This window comes from Triturus cristatus, chromosome 8 (assembly GCF_964204655.1).
Source record: "Triturus cristatus chromosome 8, aTriCri1.1, whole genome shotgun sequence".
NCBI lineage: Eukaryota > Metazoa > Chordata > Amphibia > Caudata > Salamandridae > Triturus > Triturus cristatus.
The window spans coordinates 41003440-41026040 of NC_140591.1; the positions used below are offsets into that span (position 1 = coordinate 41003440).

The 22601-nt window shown below is 44.5% G+C and overlaps 2 protein-coding genes across 6 annotated transcripts in view; both read left to right on the forward strand.

The window, feature by feature from the left end:
* Nucleotides 1-22601, forward strand: part of LOC146799918 (reticulophagy regulator 3-like) — a 137340-nt gene that overhangs the window by 85687 nt on the left and 29052 nt on the right. For 3 of the 5 annotated variants that reach the window (XM_085620872.1, XM_085620869.1, XM_085620868.1), the window contains one exon: nucleotides 9126-9290. The exons of the other annotated variants lie outside the window; for them this stretch is intronic. The gene's annotated coding sequence lies outside the window, so the exon portion shown is untranslated. The remainder of the gene's footprint in view (nucleotides 1-9125; nucleotides 9291-22601) is intronic. 5 annotated transcript variants of the gene reach the window in all.
* LOC146799919 (uncharacterized) lies at nucleotides 9303-13511 on the forward strand. Its single transcript, XM_085620878.1, has one exon. It carries the CDS (start codon nucleotides 10240-10242, stop codon nucleotides 11500-11502), a length of 1263 nt encoding a protein of 420 aa, XP_085477004.1. The 5' UTR covers nucleotides 9303-10239; the 3' UTR covers nucleotides 11503-13511.

Here is a 22601-nt window from a genome sequence, read left to right on the forward strand (position 1 = left end):
CTGAGGCGTTCTGGATCCGCTGGAGTCTCTTCTGGAGTTTGGCGGTGGTTCCGGCGTAGAGGGAGTTGCCGTAGTCCAGACGGCTGGTGACGAGGGCCTGGGTGACCGTCTTCCTGGTCTCGGTGGGGATCCACCGGAAGATCTTGCGTAGCATGCGCAGGATGTTGAAGCACGACGAGGAGACGGCGTTGACTTGTCTGGTCATGGAGAGGGAGGAGTCCAGGATGAAGCCCAGGTTGCGTGCGTGGTCTGTTGGTTTGGGTGCGCTGCCTAGGGCGGGGGGCCACCAGGAGTCGTCCCAGGCGGAGGGTGAGGATCCCAGGATGAGGACTTCCGTCTTGTCCGAGTTCAGTTTCAGGCGGCTGTTCTTCATCCATTCGGCTACCTCTTTCATCCCTTCGTGAAGGTTGGCTCTGGCGGTGGCGGGGTCGTTGGTGAGGGAGAGGATCAGCTGGGTGTCGGCGTATGAGATGATGTTGAGGTTGTGCTGGCGTGCGATGTCTGCGAGGGGGCTCATGTAGACGTTGAAGAGGGTTGGACTGAGCGAGGAGCCTTGAGGGACGCCGCAGATTACTTCAGTGGCTTCAGATCTGAACGGAGGGAGACGGACTCTCTGTGTCCTTCCGGCGAGGAAGGAGATGATCCACTCCAGTGCCTTCTCCTGGACTCCGACGTTGCTGAGGCGTTGTACTAGGGTACGGTGGCAGACAGTGTTGAAGGCCGCGGAGAGGTCGAGGAGGATGAGGGCCGCTGTTTCTTCGTTGTCGAGCAGCGCTCGGATGTCATCGGTGGCTGCGATCAGGGCGGTCTCGGTGCTGTGGTTGGCCCGGAAGCCAGACTGGGAGGGGTCGAGGGATCCGTTCGTCTCGAACAAGGCGGCCAGCTGCTTGTTGACGGTCTTCTCGATAACTTTTGCAGGAAACGGGAGCAGCGAGATGGGGCCGTAGTTCTTGAGGTCGGTCGGGTCGGCCGATGGCTTCTTGAGTAGGGCGCTGAGTTCGGCGTGCTTCCAGCTCTCCGGGAAGGTGGCGGTGTCGAAGGAGGTGTTGATGATGTCCCGCAGGTGGGGTGCGATGACAGCGTCGGCTTTGTTGAAGACGTGGTGAGGGCAGGGGTCGGTCGGAAATCCGGAGTGGATGGAGTTCATCGTGCGGACGGTGTCTTCGGTGCTGATCGGAGTCCAGGCGCGGAGGGTGGTGGTGGGGGGCGGTGGTTCGGTCGTGGCGTTCGTCGGTTGAGTGCTGAAGCTGTTGTGTATTTCCGCGATCTTGTTGTGGAAGTAGGATGCGAGGGAGTTGCAGAGGTCTTGCGAAGGGGTGATGTCGTTGTTTACGGCGTTGGGGTTGGAGAGCTCTTTAACGATGTTGAAGAGTTCCTTGCTGTTGTGTGCGTTGTTGTCCAGTCGTTTGAATGCAGTTTTCTTGGTGGCGTGGATCAGTTGGTGGTGTTTTCGGGTGGCGAGCTTGAGGGCAGTCATGTTATCCGGTGTTGGGTCTCTGCGCCAGGTTCTCTCGAGGGCTCAGCAGTTCTTCTTGGAGCTCTTGAGTTTGTCGGTGAACCATGGGGCTTTCTTGCTGCCGGGTCTGCTAGGCGGGGTCCTCAGGGGGGCGAGCTCGTCTGCGCAGTCGCTGATCCACTTCGTGAGGTTGGTGGCCGCCTGGCTAGGGTTCGTTGTGCTGGTGGGAGGGTTCATGTTCAGGGAGGTTGTGAGCTGGTCGGCTGTGATCTTGTTCCAGCTCCTGCGTGCAACCTGTTGCTGGTGGTGGTGGGTCGTGGTCCTTCCGAAGCTGAAGTGGACGCAGCTGTGGTCCGTCCAGTGGAGTCCGGTGGCGTGGCTGAAGACGATGTCCTTGCTGGATGAGAAGACGGGGTTGAGTGTGTGTCCGGCGTAGTGGGTGGGGGTGGTCACCAGCTGCTTGAGTCCCAGGTTGGCGAGGTTGTCCAGCAGGGTGGTGGTGTTGCGGTCGTTGTTGTTCTCCAGGTGGAAGTTGAGGTCCCCTAGGAGGATGTAGTCAGCGGAGCAGAGGGCGTGCGGGCTGATGAAGTCGGCGATGTCTTCGCTGAATTGTGTGCGTTGTCCCGGGGGTCTGTAGATGAGGGTGCCTCTGAGGGTGATCTTGGGGTTGATGTGGACCTGAAAGTGCAGGTGCTCGGCGGTTGCGAGGGTGTCGTCGGTGTTGGTCGTGATGCGGATGGTGTTCCTGTGGACGATAACGATGCCTCCTCCGGTGTGGTTGATGCGGTCCTTTCGGATGATCTTGTAGCCGTCTGGGATGGCGATGGCGATGTCGGGCGCTGAAGAGGCGTTCATCCAGGTTTCCGTGAGGAAGGCGACGTCTGGTGAAGTAGTGTCGAGCAGGTTCCAGAGCTCGACGGCGTGTCTGTGGACGGAGCGGGTGTTGAGCAGGATGCACTTTAGGTGGCTGCTGCTGTTGCTCGTCGAGGTCTTGAGCACTGCTGGAGTGGTGCAGGTCCGTATGCAGGTGAACTTGCAGGCGTTGCAGCAGAAGGGTCCGTGGGTGCGTCTCGGGGTGGCTCGGTAGCAGCCCGGGATTCTTCCGGCGTTGAGTGCGTAGAGTTCGGTGGCGTCGTAGGTCCGGCGGGTGGGCTGGGGTCTGCGGGGGCCAGGGGTCCTGGCACTGGGCGCGGTCCAGGCGCGGACGGGCGCAGACGGGCTTACCTTTGGCGCACCTTCGGCACTCAGTCGGTGTTCCCGCTGCGCGCGTCCGCTGTGCGGTCGCTGAGGGGGCGACATAAGAAGGGATCCGGGAGGGCGGGTCAGCTGGGAGGCGGGGTCGCGTCCACCAATCGTCTGGCGAGGGGGCGGGGCTGCAGGCAGGAAGCGGCGGGAAGCGTGATCAGGCTGAGCGGGCGGCCCTGCGGCAGCTGGGGCGCTGCTATCGGCGGCGGTGAAGAACACACTCAGCAAGGAGCTCTGGAGCAGGAGCGTAGAGGAGCAAGGGGGCAACCAGGCCAGAGGCGCAGTGGTCCAACAACAAGCAATCGCCGTGGCAGGCACATGCTTCGGCATAATAAAAGGGCTCAGGAAATTTTTCGACCTAATCCCTCTTGCAGCGAGGAAGATGGTGGCTGTAGCCCTCATTACCTCCTGCATCGACTACTGCAACAGCATATACGCAGGAACAAATAGGACAGTCTGCCATAAACTACAAATGGTGCAGCATGCAGCGGCCAGACTATTGTTGGGATGGAAAAGAAGGACCTCAGCCTCAACAGCTATGAGCACCCTGCACTGGCTGCCAATTTGTAAAAGGGTGCTGTTTAAAATCCTGCTGATCACCTTTAGGGCATTTAATAAAACAGGACCCAAATACATCGAAAACATGTTCCAACACTACATCCCCTCCCGATGTCTGAGGTCCCAAAGTGAGAATCTCCTTACCATCCCCAAGTTTAGACTCAAAACCAGAGGAGGCAAAGCCCTGGCAGTTTTGAGGTCCAAAGCCTGGAATTCACTGCCGCTCCCACTCTGACATATCCCTACAGAAACCATTTTTAGAAGCACCCTTAAAACCTGGATCTACACCTTATCCGAGATACAATGCAAAAACACCATATAACACTCCAACCATGATACACCACAAGAACAAAGTCACCCGCTTCTTTTACACTCAGAAGCGCTAAGATACTCCGTGGAGTGTAACCCGCGCTATACAAATACCCCCTACATTACATTACAGGGTGTTTCAAATCCAAGATTACCCCTCCCAATCGGTTTGCCATTAATTTGGTGTCCGAATTAAGCAGAAATATCAGCCTGTAGGAGGCCCACCTGTCTGCAGGCTTTCCAACCTTTGCTTGCGTATTTTGGATTTTTGTCATTTTGGTCTTGTTTTATTCAGATAAATATTGGTTCATTTTTATAAACTCTTGTGGTGTCCTCCTGTAGTGTTTACATTGTGTTACTGTGTGTGTATGTACAAATGCTTTACACATTGCCTCTGAGATAAGCCTGACTGCTCGTGCCAAGCAAAGAAGGGGGTGAGCAGCGACCATCCGTTTCTAATAATTTAGTATAGCAGGCCAATTCTTGTATGCACAACACAGGTGGACTGAACATCCTGAGAAAACTTGCTCTCAATCCCCACCCAAGTACCAAGGCCATCATTTGCCACTGAATTTACATGTGCTGACTGATCCAGCCATTGTTTTTTTATGCATTTTATAACAAACAACAGTCGAACATATAAAGAATTGCACACATGTTTTCACGGTCCCAAATCCCACACCCCAGTGCGTAATGTTAGTTCCACTCAGTTCAGAATGGAGAATCTGTATCGCAATGAGTCTGGTGGTTGAAGGGGTCCAGCACCATGTCTTTACTCCAGACCCAGCTAGACGCCCATGCAATCCGGTATCTTTCTGCCCCAAATGTTCTCAAATTTCCTCAGGCACCCTCTTCCCTTGTATACCAGCTTTTCCTTGACACACATATGTTCGCTTCCATTTCTCAGTTCTGCAGCTGCAAATTAGTTGGGTTCCCCTACAGCCATGCAATCTTCCATTTTGCCAGCTGGAAGCCCAAGGTAACCAGCAATTGTTTTGTAAGCGGAGACGTCTCACTTCTGCCATATCCCCAGGAAGCCTAGAGTAGCCTGTCTGTCAATGGGCACGCCGGAGGCGCTTTCCAGCCTCTTAATAACGAACTCACAGAAAAGGCGTATCTTGGGACAAGCCCATATGGTATGTATGAATGTACCCTCCTGGATGCAGGTGCACTGACATGTCACTGGCCTTGCCTATTTTGTGTAGGAATGACTTAGTATAGTCGATTTTCTAGTATTGTCAGCGTAATCTGCTGAAATCGTGCCTGTATCACTCCTGCACGCTGATTCCCCTACTTAATTTTGCCAACGGGACCTCAATTGGTCAAGCTCCTGCTGCATATTAGTCAGTAAAGTGTTATATCTGAGGGAGATTGCCTTTTTGTCTATGTGGCCATTCAGCAACCTCCTCTCCAGCAGTGATTCCTATTTAGTTTCCTCCCCCGGTGATATCTGTGCTTTCAGTGCATCGTGCAGTTGGAACTATTGAAATACCTGTGGACACCATCTCATATTCTGTCCTTATATGTCCAAAAGGTACAATACCATTTGCATCCCACTCGTCTTCCTAGGTTGAAAGGCCGATATCCCATTTTTTGAAGCCTCGTAATGTTGTCACTGGAACCAGTCTTGTGCCCAGCCACAGTGGGGTCTTCGGAGTCAATTTCCTCTCCCATTTAATTTCCCCTAGTGATCTATGCCACATAGTTACCAATTTTATCGAAGGGCGTTGGCCAATAGCTTTTCACCGTACTTGGTGTGCAGATAGCCCCTCCTACCCAGCCAGACATTTCAGTCGGAAGGCGGGATCTTCCGACGGTACGGATGCCCATTTGTTGACAACACTGATCTGTTCAACTTTGTAGTATTTACATATGTTAGGTAGTGCTGTACCCTCATCACAGGAGGACCGCTGAAGTGTTTGGAGTGCTATTCGTGGCTTGAAGTCTACCCAGAGCAGGGTTTTCAGGAGTCTTTTTATCATGAGGAAGAAAGTGTTGGGCAAGGCAGCATAAAGGTGAATTGGGGTAGCACTGTCATTTTAAATATCGCTGCCCTTCCCAACAGCGGCAGTGCCCTGCAGTGTTTCACATCTTTGTCTAGCCTATTAACCTGTGTGATTAGGTTATCCTCATTGTGGGTATCATCTGCTTTTTGAGATCCACAGATCCAGGTATTTGAAGGGATGGGTGGCAATCTTTAACCACATTGGTTGGTGCCCCTCCACTTCCAGCCACCCCTCGGTAATATTAGGGAATTCACCCAGTTTATCCCAAGGCTGTAGAAGTGCCGATAAATATTGAAGTTCTCTCTTATTCACAAAAAATACGATTTGTCCGTGTGGGCTAGTTACGATAGAGTATCATCCGCTTAAAGGGATAGCAGTTCTTCCCTTGCATGGTTCCATCTCCAGACCCAGATTTGGGCGTCGACCCGAATCCATGCCACCAGCGCCTCTATCGCTAGGTCTGAAAGCATTGGTGAAAGGGGGCAGCCCTGCCTCATGTCCCTCTTTAATGGGGAATTCCAGAGAGAGGACACCATTGGCTTTGAGCTGCTCCCCAGGGTTATTATAGATCAACCTGACCCATTTGAAGAAGCTGGGACCACATCCCATCTTGCTCATAATACCAAATAAGAAGGGCCATTTCACTGAATCGAACGCCTTATTGGTGTCCAGTGAGGCTACTGCCAATGGAGCCCTAATTCCTTCTGCTGTGGCAATGTTCAATGTGATCGATCTATGTGGCATACACTTATTCTGGTCTGGGTGTTTCAAATCCAAGATTACCCCTCTCAATCGGTTTGCCAGTAATTTGATGTCCGAATTAAGCAGAAATATCAGCCTGTAGGAGGCCCACCTGTCTGCAGGCTTCCCAACCTTTGGTATAAGGACAATGGTTGCTCTGCACATATGGTCAAGGAGTGCCCCTCTCTGTTGATACAGGCGTTGTTAATGACATAATTTTCAGAGCAGCCTGTCTGATTAAATGGGCCTCATCTTAATCTCTGTACAGTGATTACCATACCAAGCTACCTGAAATTAACTATTACATAGCATTTGTTATGTGTTAGTATGTTTTGTACAAACCAGAATAATACCACTTTCTATTGCAAAATGTTTGAGTTTAGCATTGTTGCAAAGCATTTAATTTGTGCTAGTTTTATTACAACAAAATAGAAATCTATTAATGCTTTTTTTGCTCAAGCATATAATTAAGTTAGGAAGTAGATTTGGGTGGGTTTTGTGTGTAAATAGCTCCACACCCCAACAGTTTGATGCAGTGTTTGGACACATCTTGATAATGACTGCCATATGACTAGGATCGGGGAATACTGGGCATATCATAACAAAGACTAGCACATGATGGGTATGATAAGTTTTGAGGTATTTGTATAGTGTGACATAAAACAATTAAACTGCCTCTTAATGCATAGTATAATGAATGTGCCGTTGCATTGTTTCCCAGTTGAGGGATCTTGCATTCTAACCTTAAAACAGCGTCTGCCACTTGATGCTCATTGCAGTAGTGCTATTTGTGCTTTTCCTTTTTATGTTTCTGGCCCAAAGTTATTGTGACCCTAAAGCACTGTCTCTTACCATCTGAGCTGTTGCAGTTTATCTCCCACATGTCTTGGAGGGTTGCATTTTGAACCTCACATCAGGCCATACATTTTAGGATATGTTTGGCTTGTGGTTGGAGATGGTTGTGTCAGTGCTGCTGGGTCTCCAGGTTGCCATTCAAATGTAATATGCTGCCCTTTGGTCTTGTATGTTGCTCAGTGTCTGAGGTGTCATAATTTGTAGTTATTTCGTAGATTCATACCTTCTCTCACTAGCTGCTGCTGTTTTTGTGAGGAGCATTAAATAGAGTTGTAGGTTGAGTTGAGAGAAGTCTGTAGTTAGCAATACATTTTCTAGTTGATAGTTTTAGTTGCACTGAATGCACCAGTTGGAAGGTGCTCTCGGTTCTCTTAAAGCTCTAGACATTTCTGTAAGTATTTTGAGTATCGTTTGATGATCTCTAAGCTCCCAATTTCTGGTGCATTGACAGATTTCTTTGTACTGTGTTTCAATAATCTTTAAATACATGCATTAAATATAGTATCAAGTGGGTGATCTACCAAACCAACAAGTCATCAATTACAGCCTAATGCATACTTACAAAGTGTAATAGTTCTAAATCAGTTACACTAATTGTTTAAAAGGGTACTCTAAGTAAAACTGTCCGGTATAAAACTAGGCTGTGTTGTGTTTCAGGAAGGCAACATTTCTTAGACATCCATCACCTTAGACATTATTTTTTATCATCTTCACAGGTGCTCATTAAGTTTAGGGTTATTTCCTGTGCGCTGCATGTGAATTTTTTCAGCAAAACTCCAGTGAGCAGCAGCTTTAAGCAACGTGTTGAGCCTTAACAGTCTAACTAGTGCGTGGCTATTCTTCTCCTAACTGATAGCAGGGTAAATACAGAAACACCTTTCAATGCGTTTACTGTTATCTCACATTTAAAGTGCTTGTAATCAGCAGGACTACAATATGTGGATAAAAATCAGCTCTGGGATTTCCATACCTGGTACAGACATATCTCATGTAGCTACTTAAAAGCCAAGTATACTGTGTGTCATTTTAAATCTGGCACTGCCAGCACTTGGTTTAACTTGCAAGTCAGCTTGAGTTAGACCTACACATCTTACTTGGATCTGATTAGCAGATCTGCTTGCTTCCTGATTGATCTGTGCATCATATGTATCATATCGAAATCTAATGGCACCTCATATGGTTGACAGCAGTTTGTTTGAGACTGGACAGTGTTGAAAGAAATTTGCCATTTCGTCTTAATTACTTATGGTAAGGCTGCGAACAATAAGAACTGCCCTCCCACTAAACTGTTTGTGTTGAACCTAATAAACCCACCATTATTGAACACTTGGCCAATCTCTGTGCATGCAGCAGGAAGCATTAACACACTGAATTGTGGCAGCCCCTCTAATCACACTTTTGCATCATATAGACATTGCTTAGCCGCTGTCTTTGTCCGTGAACGTACGGACATCCTACACTGTGACATGCCACCCAATTCTCATTTTCCCTCTAGGATATGTTTTATGTCCTGAAAATGATTCTGCTGTGTTTTTATTTTCATTGTAACATTATTATTTCCTAAGCTATGAACATGATAAAGTGAAATGTATTAATTAATTAATTGTCTTGCTGTGCCATAGGACTTAAGCCACAACTCACTGGCCAGGGCCAACAAGGTCAACACCATTATGTGTTGTTGCATATGTTACTATTCAAATGAATGTGGACTCTGCTACATATTGGGATGTTCTTATTTTCTTGCAGAATGATCAATGAATGCTGATTTGCATTAGAATGATTATTGTCAGTAGTGGTACAGTGAGCTAAAAAGATGGACTGCATTGCAACCTAGAGTAATTACCGGTAGCCAGAATTTATTCAAGTGTTTAATTTCTTTTTACATTTCATCAGAGACATAGTGTACACTTTGCTGCTTATAGATTACGACATTACAGGTATTTTTGTATCCACAGAGAGGAGATTCCTGAACACATAATAAGATGAAGAGTAATGAAGAAAATATGATAAAACTGGAAAGCTATCTGATACTTGAGAAGAACCATAAATGCCAAACAGCAATTCAAAATAGAACAACTCATTAGGAGACAGAGAATCTTGTACATGAACAGACATATCCTGTAAGTGTAAGAACATCGAGTGCAATCCAGCGGCTTCAAGAGTCTGAGGGCATCCATGGTGCAGTTCCCAAAACATCCAAATAAATTAAAATCACAAAAATTACACAGACAGAACACATCAACAATTAAAACATGCTAGATACCACCCTTTATCTTAGATAATTATCAGGTAGTTGTAAAACGTGCTCCCCTCACTAATATGACAATATCAATGCTGTGGTGTCAGTCCATCATAAATGCTGTTTTGGCTGGACCTTACAATCCGTAGAACGAGGTATACAAACATAGGTATACCAAACATGAATCGTGAAGCAGACATCTGAAAGTTAAAAGATACAAGTGTTGGGCTACTTGCAATGCAGAACATTATTCTAGAACACAACGACTTGGTATTGAGTTTTGTTCTGTGTGTGTTTGTGTCATTGATATTGTCCAAGAAGCAGACTATTTGGATAAGCTGTGAGTTTCATTATTTGCACACATCCTAGAAAGTTCTTAACACACAGCTCCTGATAGATAGACCATAGATATGTTATCAGTCCTGCAAGAACAGATATACTGCAAATACCTAGTGAATAATCAATTATAGTTAGTGGTTCAGGAACCACAATGGTTAGTCAGCAAACACATTAACATGATTTAAGCCAAAATATAACCAACGCTTAGACTCCAAACCCCAAAGAAAAAAAAACATACACATAACGTAAGACGAGCTTTGGGTTCTCCTCGGTACTGTAGCAGCACCACCAACCGTGCACAGGGTAAAATGTATGAGGATAGATTGAATGTGGCAATAGGGTTCATCAGCCATCACAACTAAGAGTTCATTAACAGACAAAAGAAATAACATAAATGTTCTGTGTTTGTGAGAAGAGGTGTAATCACTCATCCCTACACTGCCACCACTAACAACTCAAGAGAAAACTTAATTAGGTGTAATGAATGTAAGATGACTTTTAATGAGTCATCAGCTCTGAGGGGCAAATATCAAATGCATACATCAGAACTTACAGGCAGTGAAAATGGAAACAGCTTTACTGCCTCACCAAACCTAAAGATCCATCAACGAACGCACACAGAAAAACCTTACACCTGCAGTGAATGTGGAAAGAGCTTTACTTTCTCAGGAAAACTAAAGATCTATCAGCAAACACAAACCGGGGAAAAAGCATATCCTTGCAGGGAATGTAGCAAACACTTTACTTATTTACCAACACGAAAGGCCCATCAGCAAAAACACACAGGGGGAAAACCATACACATGCATTGAATGTGGAAAGAGCTTTAGTAGATCCGCAAATCTAAAGAGTCATCACCTAACACATACAGGAGAAAAACCATACACTTGCAGTGAATGTGGAATGCGCTTTAGTAGATCCTCACATCTAAAGAGACACCATCTGACACACACTGGAGAAAAATCATACACATGCAGTGAATGTGGAAAGAGCTTTAGTAGATCTACGTCTTTAAAGAGCCACCATCAGACACACAAGGGGGAAAAACCATATGCATGCAGTGAATGTGGAAAGCACTTTACTGAAGCATCAGCACTAACCATCCATCTACAATGGCATACAGGAGAAAAAGCATATACATGCAGTGAATGTGGAAAGAGCTATCCTCACGCATCAGCACTAACCTACCATCAGCGCAGTCATACAGGAGAAAAACCATACACCTGTAGTGAATGTGGAAAGAGCTTTACTCTAGCATGGGGCCTAACCCTCCATCTGAGAGGGCATACAGGAGAAAAACCATATGCTTGCAGTGAATGTGGAAAGCGCTTTACTAAAGCATCAGCACTAACCATCCATCTGCAATGGCATACAGGAGAAAAAGCATACGCATGCAGTGAATGTGGAAAGAGCTTTACTCAAGCTGCACACCTAGCCACTCATCTGCGAATGCATACAGGAGAAAAACCATACACATGTAGTGAATGTAGAAAGAGTTTTACTCAAGCTGCACACCTAGCCACCCATCTGCGAATGCATACAGGAGAAAAACCACACAGATGCAGTGAATGTGGAAAGAGCTTTAGTAGATCTACACATCTAAGGAGTCACCAGCGAACTCACACAGGGGAAAAACCATACACATGCAGTGAATGTGGAATAAGCTTTGCTCAGTCATCAAGTCTAAAGAGCCACCAGCGTAAGCACCCGACAAAAACCATGCACCTGGATGAATATGGAAATGTTTTTACTTAAGCACCCATCCTCCCCATCCATCTGAAAATTAATGTAGCAGACAAACCATACACTTGAAGTGAATGTGGAAAATGCTTGAGTAAATCCACACATCCAAAGAGCCGCCATTTAACACACAGGGGAACAACTTTACTCGGAGAATGTGAAAGAGCTTTACTCAAGCATAAGATCTAGCCATCCATCTGCAAAGGCATATAGACGAAAAAACATGCAAATGCAGTGATTGTTGAAAGAGCTTTAGTAAATCTAATCATCTAAAGAGTCAGCAGCTAACACACAATGTGTGAAAGAAAAAAACACACACGTGGTGGATGTGCAAAGAGATTTACTCAAGCATCAGTCCTAACTAGCCATCTGTGAAGGCCTACAGAAGAAAAACTATTCAAATGCAGGGAAGGTGGAATGGGCTTTGCTACCTCAACATACCTAAAATGCCACCAGCAATCACACATAGGAAAAACCTAAAATACCCGGGCTGTTTCAGTTGTATATAATCTGTAAGACTCCTCCTGTAGATGTTGTAAATGAAGGAATGGCTTTTATGATGTATTATGCATATTGGTCAATTAGTGAACACACAAAGAGGAAATAACATTCTGGATGGATGTGATAAGTGCTTCAATGCTTTTTTGCAACTACATGTGCATCAGCAAATGCACACACGAAAACTCATACATAAGCATCTAATACGATGATTTTCAGTCTGTCATGAAATTAGAAGTCGTTTCAGCAACACGTCCAAGAAAATAATTTTGGCTACAGTAAACGTGGGAAGGCTTAATTCGCCTTTCACTGTTTTATGAATAAACAGTGTCTAGACCTTGCGATTGTCAGGTAAGATTCAATTATTGTGCTTTATAGCTTTGGAAAAACACAATCATATGTTGAAACTACCCTCCCACTGTGGAAGTTGCCTTGCGCATGCTGTAAGGAGAGATAGCTCTTTGGCCGTATTACTCGGTATGTTGGTAACCTTAAACTTTGTTGTTCATGGGGCACATTTTTCTATTTCATTCATGTACGTAGGGATGGTGGAGGCCTTAATGAATTATGTAAACATTTAGGTCCAGGTATATTTTAATGTACACATTCATCATGGGGTTCTGATGACAATATAAACAACAAGTCCAAAGGGCATGTGGTTTGTAAATATGAGCAGATCCCTTAGATGGGAATGTAGGATCATGTCATAAATGTTAGTCAGTTTGTATTTTTTATATTACATGATTATTTTATGGCACTTGGGTTGAATAGTATATCGTTTTTCAAATGGGAATGTTTATTAAAAACTGTAAGTGAAGTCTGTATAATTGTGAGATTGTTAATCACGTTCTCCATCTGTATTTTTATCATTGGAATATTCAATCAACAAAAACAATAGTAAAGCTCTGCAGATTGGTTTGAGGTTATTGACTTGCTGATGAAACCCATATTTGAAAGGGACCCATGAAATGCCTGCAGAACCCCATGAGGCAGTATAAGAGCATATTACAGGATTACCCGCTATGTGATTTTTCTCTATTAATGTATGATCTTATGTCATTGCTCAGATCTGGCAAATATATATACTTGTAAATGGAACAGTATAGTGTGCGAAGCATAGGATACATCAATCTTTTTTTATGTATATTTTTCTTCTTGTTTTTGAAATAGTTATTATGATCTGTAGGATGGCCGGAGGACACCATCTTATAGAAACTTTTCAAGTCTTGGACTTTCTTTTAACAATCATTTGAGTGAGGTCTGTCAGTTTCTATTGAAAAAGAACCACGATTACAATACCTGCAATGCACTAATGTATATTCAATGAAATTCTGCCACACACCATCCACATGACATTGATTCATCTGCCTATCCTTATGCTGTCCTACTATTTATATTTGATAGAAAAAAAATTCAGAATGCATTTTGTATCTTAAAAAAAATGTTTGATTTCACTTATTGTTGGTGATCTTGTCATATCAGTAAACAACAACCCAGTTGTGGTAAATAAAAATTCCTTTACCGGGACTGAATTTGATACAGAAACATTATAAAATAGCTCAGTAAAATGAGAGGCAGAATCCGTGATATTAGAGTTTCGGAATGGGCTTTATTCCAATAATCGATTATAATCGGATGCTTCAAGTTCCATCACCACGGGGGTTCAGGAAGTGAAGTACATACTTTATTGACAAGAAGTAACTTTTATAGTACATACATTATAATGAAGTGAATACAGTAGGCGTAACAATTGATAAGGAAATTGACGTTTGGTCTGCGTAACCGAAAATGGGTGTAATAATGAGTAAAAAGGAACATGATTGGTTATGATGTCATACATAGGTGGATCTATAAGATAATACTTGGCCTAAATGCGCGCGCAGCAGTATGACGTGTAATTGACGTGTAACTAGGGGGTGACGGGGATTTGACATTTAGCTCTATATGTGGAGACGAGAAGTCTGGGGGGTCAAGTCAACCTAATCCCAAATCATATCTAACATCCTATGTTTAAAGAACTATGTTATCCACAAAAGAAGGACTCTCGGACAGAATCTATTCTATACTGACTGTGCGTGCGTGTACAAGCGTCTAAGTGTCTACACTGAATGCGAGGGGGTAGGAATATTCCATGGTAACAGGGCTATGAATTACTTGCATGAGGACAGAGAAGTTGGGCCTTTTTGCTTGGTAACTGGAAGAATGTTTACTTAAACTACTAGGCAGGAATGCATCGGCTGAGGGGGAGGCAGATAATTCGAAGGTGAAATACAGTTCTTGGCAGAGAATGGGCTGATGTCAGGCTTCGTGAGCTGCGCGGAGAATGAGACAAAGTTCATGGTCACAGATGCAGGCTCGGACTGGAGCTTTCAGAGGCAGAAGGCAAGAGGAGTTTGATGACAGAATCAGGGCCTACTTGCCTGGACTGTAAAGTGGCATAAGTGAACCATATAAAGCCGATGGCCTTTCATATTTAGGAATGCGATTTCCGGCCTATTCATGGCGGATCTGTCAAAGGACATGTTGACGGTGGACGCGCATGTGTTTGCGTCTTCATAACTGGAACTGGAGGGAACATACATGTACTTGTGACATGCACATGAAACCGTTGGGGTCCAAGATAGGGGACATAACTGACCAGAAAAATCCATATTTCCACATTCCCTCCTTGTCCCCTACTTGCCCTTCAAGAGATATCAATCTTCATCAATCCATTGATCTGTTCATATAGCATCATTTGTTCTTCTTTCTTCTTCCGGGATCTTGAATGAAAATCTTGATGTGGAATGCACGATGTGGCACACAGACCACAAATCGCTGGTCCACATTGTAGACATAGACAGCAACTGAATAGTATGAGAAGGCCAATACCTAGGAAGGATAAAACTCTCCATCCCCAGGCTGATACCGCATTCCAAAACCAACTGGACCAAGTCCAAGTGCCTGGGTTCTGGTGTATCTGGCTTACAATCTTATGAAGGCGAGTGATGGCTTTATATACAGATGGCGAATTTTCTGGTATGAATACGCAGCAGCTTGATCCGATGACCCTACAGGCTCCGCCCCTATCAGCCAGGATGACGTCAAGGACAAGACGATTTTGAAGCACAACAATCCGCATAGCAGACTGCTCTTCCGTTAAATTGCCTAAGGCGGAAATAGTCTCATTCACTACTGCTTCAAGGGTTCTAGTTAATCTACGTATCAGCTTACTATTAGTAACAGTACCTATATAGGGAAAGATGCCTTTATTAAAATCTACATACTTGTCCCATGCCGTCTCAGTGTAATCGACAATGGGGAGATCTCTCCGTTCTCTGTTGTGTACTAAATGAATATTTCTGTAATAATCAGGAGGAGCTAGGAAAACAGGTGGCAAAAGGAATGCAATGTAGCAGGTACCATCCCAATCTAGGGGTAGACGCATATATGTCGTCTGACCACATATAAAGTAGGAGTGGCGGGAAGCTCTAAATGAAGATTTTCCTTGATCACTGAATTCTACTATAGTAGTGCATTTACTATGGCCCATATGTATGGAACCAACCTTTCTTACACACAATTCACCCTTCGCTGGGAATACTGACATGGTGGGTAAGACTAGTTCAACCTCGGATACGACATTTAGAATCATGAGATTAGGTGTAAAATTTCCTAATCCATATACTTCATTTTCTAGATCAGTTCCTGTTCTTTTGGGGCGACCCTCCTTGTCAGGGTAACAGACCTTGAGTAAAGCTAGGTTCAGATTTCCCCATACCCAATGATCTTGGTAAACTGCTGTGTCTGAGTCTATGGAATTAATTAAACTAAACCATGCTCCACAGGAGCCATTATGTGTAAATGGATGTGGAAAGAAAGGCAGGACTCCTTCATAATTCTGATAGGGAGGGAGTCGGCCACACACCCAACAATTGGTGGCATTACTAGTCTGATGGGAATGATGTAACATACTAATGAAAGTGTTATTGCGCAGCGCAAGTCTATAAGACAATTCATGCGGAGGTAAGTCACTAAAAGAATGTTCAGCAGCAACATTATAAACATGTCTAGAAATAGGGTAATATATGTGCAACAACATACTTGTAATAATTATTAAAAGACTCAATAAAAACAAAATTAATAATGTCACTATGCAGTGGCTACGCAGTGATTTACAATACGCCTGTCGTTTCAACATTTTTCGGGTATTTTCTCTACTCAGGTCCAAGGGATACATGTCAGAGACAATTCAACCGCTTCACCTTGGAGAGGACTTAAACAATCAAATTGCTCGACTTGGTGGGCCTAAGCTTTAGTTTGTAATTTTCAGATTTGTTCGGTTCAACAAAAGGGAGTTTTGTATCAGTCTGTGAGGGAGTGCAGGGCACAATGTCTATATCGGAGGATAGTCCATGAAATTTCTTGATGTGGCTTGAATGAATCCAGCCCTTGCGGCCCTCGATCTTCACGGCTGTTCTTGTGGTCAACAGGACCAACTTGGGTGCTTTCCACCTGGGCTCCAGCTGAGTCTTTCGGTCGAAATTCCTCACAAAGACAAGATTACCCGGAACAACGTCATGGGGTTTCACCTCAGTGTTGTCGGGAAAGGCTGCAGCTACCTGTGAACGAGAAGATTGTAGTGCAGACATCAAGGAAGCCAAGTAATCTGTCAGCATATTACAGTCAATATCAGTTATTTTGCGTGGTATAGGCGTCCCCCACATATTCGGTGGTCTACCGAAGATCACCTCATACGGGGATAGCCCTGTTCGAGAGTGTGCTACCATTCTCATGTAAAAGAGTGCAACTGGTAACGCTACTACCCAGTCGACACCTTTCTCTCTGCATATTTTGGACATTCTAATTTTCAGTATCTGGTTATGTCTTTCTACGAGACCTGCTGCCTCGGGATGTCGGACACAGTGGAATTTCCACTGATATCCTAACAGAAGTGAAACGTGTTTCATTAATTCGGATGAGAACGGCTGGCCGTTATCTGAGTAAACAGCACGTGGTAAACCGTATCGTGGGAAGAATTCTCGAACCAACTGTTTGGCAGTAGTCGGGGCAGTGTAATCTGAAACCGGGTATGCCTCCGTCCAACGAATGAATGAATGAATAAAGCCCATTCCGAAACTCTAATATCACGGATTCTGCCTCTCATTTTACTGAGCTATTTTATAATGTTTCTGTATCAAATTCAGTCCCGGTAAAGGAATTTTTATTTACCACACAGTTTAGAACATGTTTCTTCTCTACTTTGTGTACAGATTACTGTTAAACATAGATATGGTCTTTCTGCTTTGTTTGGAATATTGCTGAAAGGATTTCATGCCAATACATTTTTCCCTCTTAAACAGCACTCTGGCACAAGAATTGTCTCAGGGACATGCATGCATTTCTTTTATTTCTGATAAACTCCAGGAGAAGCAGTATGTGCTTGCCAGGTTCAAAAGATTGGACTGTAACATACCCAAGTTGGATGGGGGAAGTAAATTAGGCTTCTTTTTAGAAACGCAGAACATGCTATGGAAAGCTGTAGATAACTTATACCACTTCCTAAGCATTCTCCTTTCCTTGAAAATCACTAAACTAAATATGGAAGCATACATCATTCACACAATGATCTTACATGCAAACTTGATACCATCTACTCTCAGTTGACATTGATTTGTATGCCCCTAATGAGGGTCCAGTATGGAGATCTTGCTAACTGTTTGCCACACTGGAGAGCTTTACTCTCTATGGAAGGTGGCTCTGTGGAAGGCCCAACATAAGGTACAAATACTTATTTATTTATTTACTTGAAAAGTTTTATATAACACTGGCTAGACCCGGAGGTATCAGACCGCTTTACATGAGGACGAGCATTGTTTCAGAGCATAGTTACCACTTACATAGTTACAAGTTATACAGTTTCAGAGCATAGTTACAAGTTGCTGGAGCGTAGTTACAAGTGTTAAAAACATATACATAAGGGAAAAAGCAGGCAAGGGCAGAGATTCAGGGAAGAGAGGATATGAGCAGGGGAGGTAGACAAAGAATGAAAGAGGGAAAAAGGTGGGAGGGAGAAGGAGACAGAAACGGGAGACGAGGAAAAAAAGTGTCCAACGTCCGGAGTGCTGTGATCCCAGTGGAAATGGCATTCCCACACCTCTGCTGTGTGTGGCTCCCTTTACGCTGTTGACTCTCTCAGAGGGGTCTCTGAGACTCTAGGGCATAAATACTGGATCCTTCCCCAGCAAGGGAAGAGGGAGTGCTTTGGCAAGGGGCGCCATTCTCACACCACCGCTGTGTGTGGCTCCATTAAGAAAATTATGAGGGCATGAGTTTGAGGTAAAGGTTCCACCAGAACGGGGATGCACAATTGAGCGCTTTGTCCACATCATATGCAGTGCCCAGGAAATGTTGGGTTCAGCAGTAGTCTGATATTTTTATATGCACTGAAAAGGTTGCAGTGGGGATTCTCTTCTTCCTGGCATCATCAACATGACAAAGAAGGTGATTTCCAGGGGTGGAGAGGGGAGTATTATCATCTCTGTGTACAATCAGGCAGTGTCATTCTGGCTGTAGTCAATTCTTTAAAAAAGAAATTGGAGTTAGAGTGGGCATTGTTTTAAATGCGGGCAGAAAAGGCCTAGGCATGTCTCTCTTCTCATGGAGGCTAAACAAATCTATACAAGGTGTTGTATGACTTAATCTTCTATTCCCATGATTACGGCAGCCATCTTGTACTTTCTGCACAGCTTTATATGATAACGTCTCAATGCACTGTGAATTGTTCCCTTTACATCACTAAAGGCAGGCAAATGACCAAAAAGTCAAGGTACACCTTTGCAGTATAGCCTTTTGGATTTACTCTTCACCCTGTGTTCCTGGTCTCTCTCTCTTGAAATAAATGTAAAATTTGTTTATGCCAGGGGCACTGGTAGGCCATGTCAAGATGCTGGCAATCATTAACAAGCGTTGGCATAGCCAATAGGTTTCGCCTTTGGGACCTTATGTGTTTAGCCAGAACTTTAGGCTATATTGTAGAGCATTGTGGCTGCCATGCATTATGTTGAAAAGTTATAAAAAAAGTGTTAATCATTTTTGTTACCTTTATACAAACGAAGACGACGTTACTTTCTTTTTGTTTCATTGTATTTGTTTGATTATAAAGATATGTTATATGGCCAATATTTCATGGTTGGGAGACTTTTGTTTTTACTGAATTATGGCTTTTGAAACTAATGCTAAATGTTAAATAGTCTTAATCATGGAATTATTAAAACAGAATGTATGTTGATGCATAGACTGTAATATGTTGTGTATGTTGAAAGTGGGTGTGAAGTTCGAGTTGGTAAATCTTCAGTTGGTCATCCATCAACAAAGTTCATAAGTAGCAAATTACAGTCAGCAGCTTTGCGTTGTATGATTTCTCATGCTGTATTCTTGTGTATTAGCTATTGGCAAAACTATTTAGCTATACCCAAAGCCTGATGGGTTGCAGTGGAGGTTGCTAGAGAGCTGCTGCCCACTCTGCTCTAAGCTTCTAAGGCCAGAGTCTAAATTCTACCTCCACCTCCATCCTACAGCTGATATGTTTAAAACACCAAACAATGGAATACCTAAATAGTTTTAGGCCAGGGAGGGTGCTTTGTGTGACCGTGGAGCTGACCGGTATATGGGATGCCTGAAGCCAGTTCTGCTGCGGTCGTTCATTCCAGCTGCGAGGTCTAAAGGTGAGATGAGGACCTTTCGATAACTCCATTCTGCTGCAGTACACCTTCATGTGGGTTCCGGCAGAGGATGGGCCATTATTAAGTAGCACTCTGGCAGAGGCCTACGCTGGTTACTGCCTGATTGGACCTGGAAGAGCTCGTGGATGGACTGCAATGGCCTCCTGGGCAGTGACACAGGCCACCACCATCTGGCCTACATCAACATGTCCAGTTGAAGATGGGAGACAAAGAGCATGAGAAGACCGCAGCCACAAGGAATCGAGGGAGGACCCTGTTATCACTCGGGCCTACTTTGTCAAAGTAAGGTGTGGCGTGACAATTCCAGCATGCTCATTGAGAGCCCCAATTCATGCTGCATATCACAAAACAAGATTCTGAACTCAGCGGATTTGCAGCTGTTTACCTCTCACAGGTGCTAATGAGTAAATTTATTTACTTTACATGACAGAGTAACAGCGCATTTTTGGCAAGTGTCCACAGCGCTGGGGCTCGGGTAGGAGGACCGGCTGTGGGCTGCAGGGTTTATAACAAGCCTAGGCAAAAGCAAAGTTGAACTGCTGAACTTTATGTTGCAACACTCTTGGGGGTTATGTTTAGCAACAATACCAACTAAGAGACTCAAAGCCGGATTATGGATGAGTTGGTTAATTCTGACCTTTTTGTGAACCGTTGATTATGCACTCATTGGAATTACGTGTTAAAAGCTATTTAACTTATCAGGTGTGTTAAATACCTCACAAGAAGCTTCCCAGCATACCAGATCTTTTCACTCACAGTAGGGTCACAGCCAGGCATCCAAACCCCAAACAACCCAACCTTGCAATGTGGCTCCTGAAGTCTTAGAGTTTGGATACTTGCAATTGCCTCCAGAATGTATGGACCTTCTAAAAGAGACAAGACGCCCAAAAACAAGAGCCTGTTGTGCTGCCAAATGGAAAAATGTTGTGCACCCATTTAAAAAAATAAAATATTGCCATTTCAACAAGCATGATAATATGTACAGTATACCAAAACATTTGACAGTTATAGTATGTTGGACTTTTAACCCAACCATAGCAAAAGCAATGTTATAACACATCAAATATCCGCAAACTTCATGTACCATTATAGAAAGACAATTTGCCAAAATGACTAACAAGAACTCCACCTCCCACTCCCAAGCTTCCACTCGTCCCCTGGTCAATACATTGAGGAGAACTTCCATGTGCATCCATAAGCCTACCATACTTCAAACATAATTTGGGTGTCCAGTGTCCCGCCCATGTCAATAGGCCCCTCCTATCTGGGGGTTCTACAACACCCCATTCTCAGACCAGCACATTGCCGGATTTGGTGCGTCCATCATGGCATTTCAACCTACAAAGGTTCCGATAGGACTTGCATCATGACTCCACAAGAAAGCAGATCATCTGCCACCTTCTCATCCCTAGGTGTCAGTCCCCATGCAGGGAGGGCTAGCACTTAGCCAACTAATAGCAATACATCTCTTAGCCAAGACAATACCCAGGAATGTAAATCATCTACGCATTATCGGGGAGTAAGCCCAGCAGACACTGCCGAATCATGCAAAGGACATCCCACCCCAGTATCTCCATCCAGTATCTCCATCCAGTAGGTCATTATAACTGGACAGTGCCACACTACATGGAAGAAATCCTCCACAGCACTACTGCATCTAGCGCAGTCCTGATCCCTTGTTGGGTAGACAGCGTGCAGTCTCTTAGGGGGAGGTATACTATTGTCCAGTCCAGCATATAGACCCTTGCGTTTCTACAATACAACAAATAGTATACTACCTGCTACACCTTCAAAAGTTATGCTTAGCATACACTTCCATACGACTGCATCTTGCAGTAATTGCAGCTTATCTCCAAAACCGCAAGCAACTGTCAATTTTCTGTATACCAGTCATCAAAGCTTTTATGTAATGCTTGAAAAGAATAATTCCACCACGTTTACCGACATTCCCTTTATGGAACTGGAACTTAAACGTTGTTCTTACACAGCTAACGTCCACACCTTTTGAACCAGTGCATTCATGTCCGCTGCAGTCGCTCTCTTGGAAGGTAGCTGTCCTTGTTGCAATAACTTCCCTAAGAAGAGTAAGTGAAATTCATGTTCTAACCTTGGGAAAGCCTTACTTTCTGGTTTTCTAGGATTAGGTTCCCAAAGTTTCTCCCAAGGGTCATCTCTCCATTCCACTAAAACCAAAATCGTAACTTACCAGTCTTCTGTCCTCAGCCAAAGACCGTAGCATAGAGTGCTCTTTGTGCACTTGATGTACAAAGAGCACTTATGTATTACATAGAAAGCCATACATAGGAGACATAGAATATAGAATTCTCGCACAGCTTAATCGTAAGAAGGTACACATGGTTTTTCTGCAAGAATCCCATCTCGTGCATGCAGAAGCCCATAAATAACAGAAGAAATAGAGGGGACAGTTATTTTAAACATCCTACTCCGCATTTGCTCGGGGGGGGGGGCGGGGATATGGATAAGAAGTGGTACCCCCTTTGCACTATTGGAACAGAGAATAGATTCAAATGGTAGATATGTGCTACTACATGGTATGCTAGATGGGAAACACCTAGTTTTGGTAAGTGTATACGCCCCGAAATCTGAACAGGACAAATTTCTAGATATACTCTCCATGGCACTGTCGGGATGGGTACCCCTGGGTCTAAGGGGGGGTTTCAATGCGGTAGTAGACATAGGGCTGGATAGGTCACACCCCCACCACTACAGTGCACAGGTTGCAAGAAACAGGCAGACGCTTAAGGGATGGGCAGAGGGCTGGAAAATACAGGATGCATGGTGCATGAAACATCCTGCAAGCAAAGAATACTCCTTTTATTCACCGCCGCAAGGGGTTACATACCCGTATCAACAGAATCTTCTGTTCTTTAC

Coding starts and splice junctions, on each gene's coding strand:
- LOC146799919 (XM_085620878.1), top strand. CDS start 10,240: ATGACTTTTAATGAGTCATCAGCTCTGAGGGGCAAATATCAAATGCAT.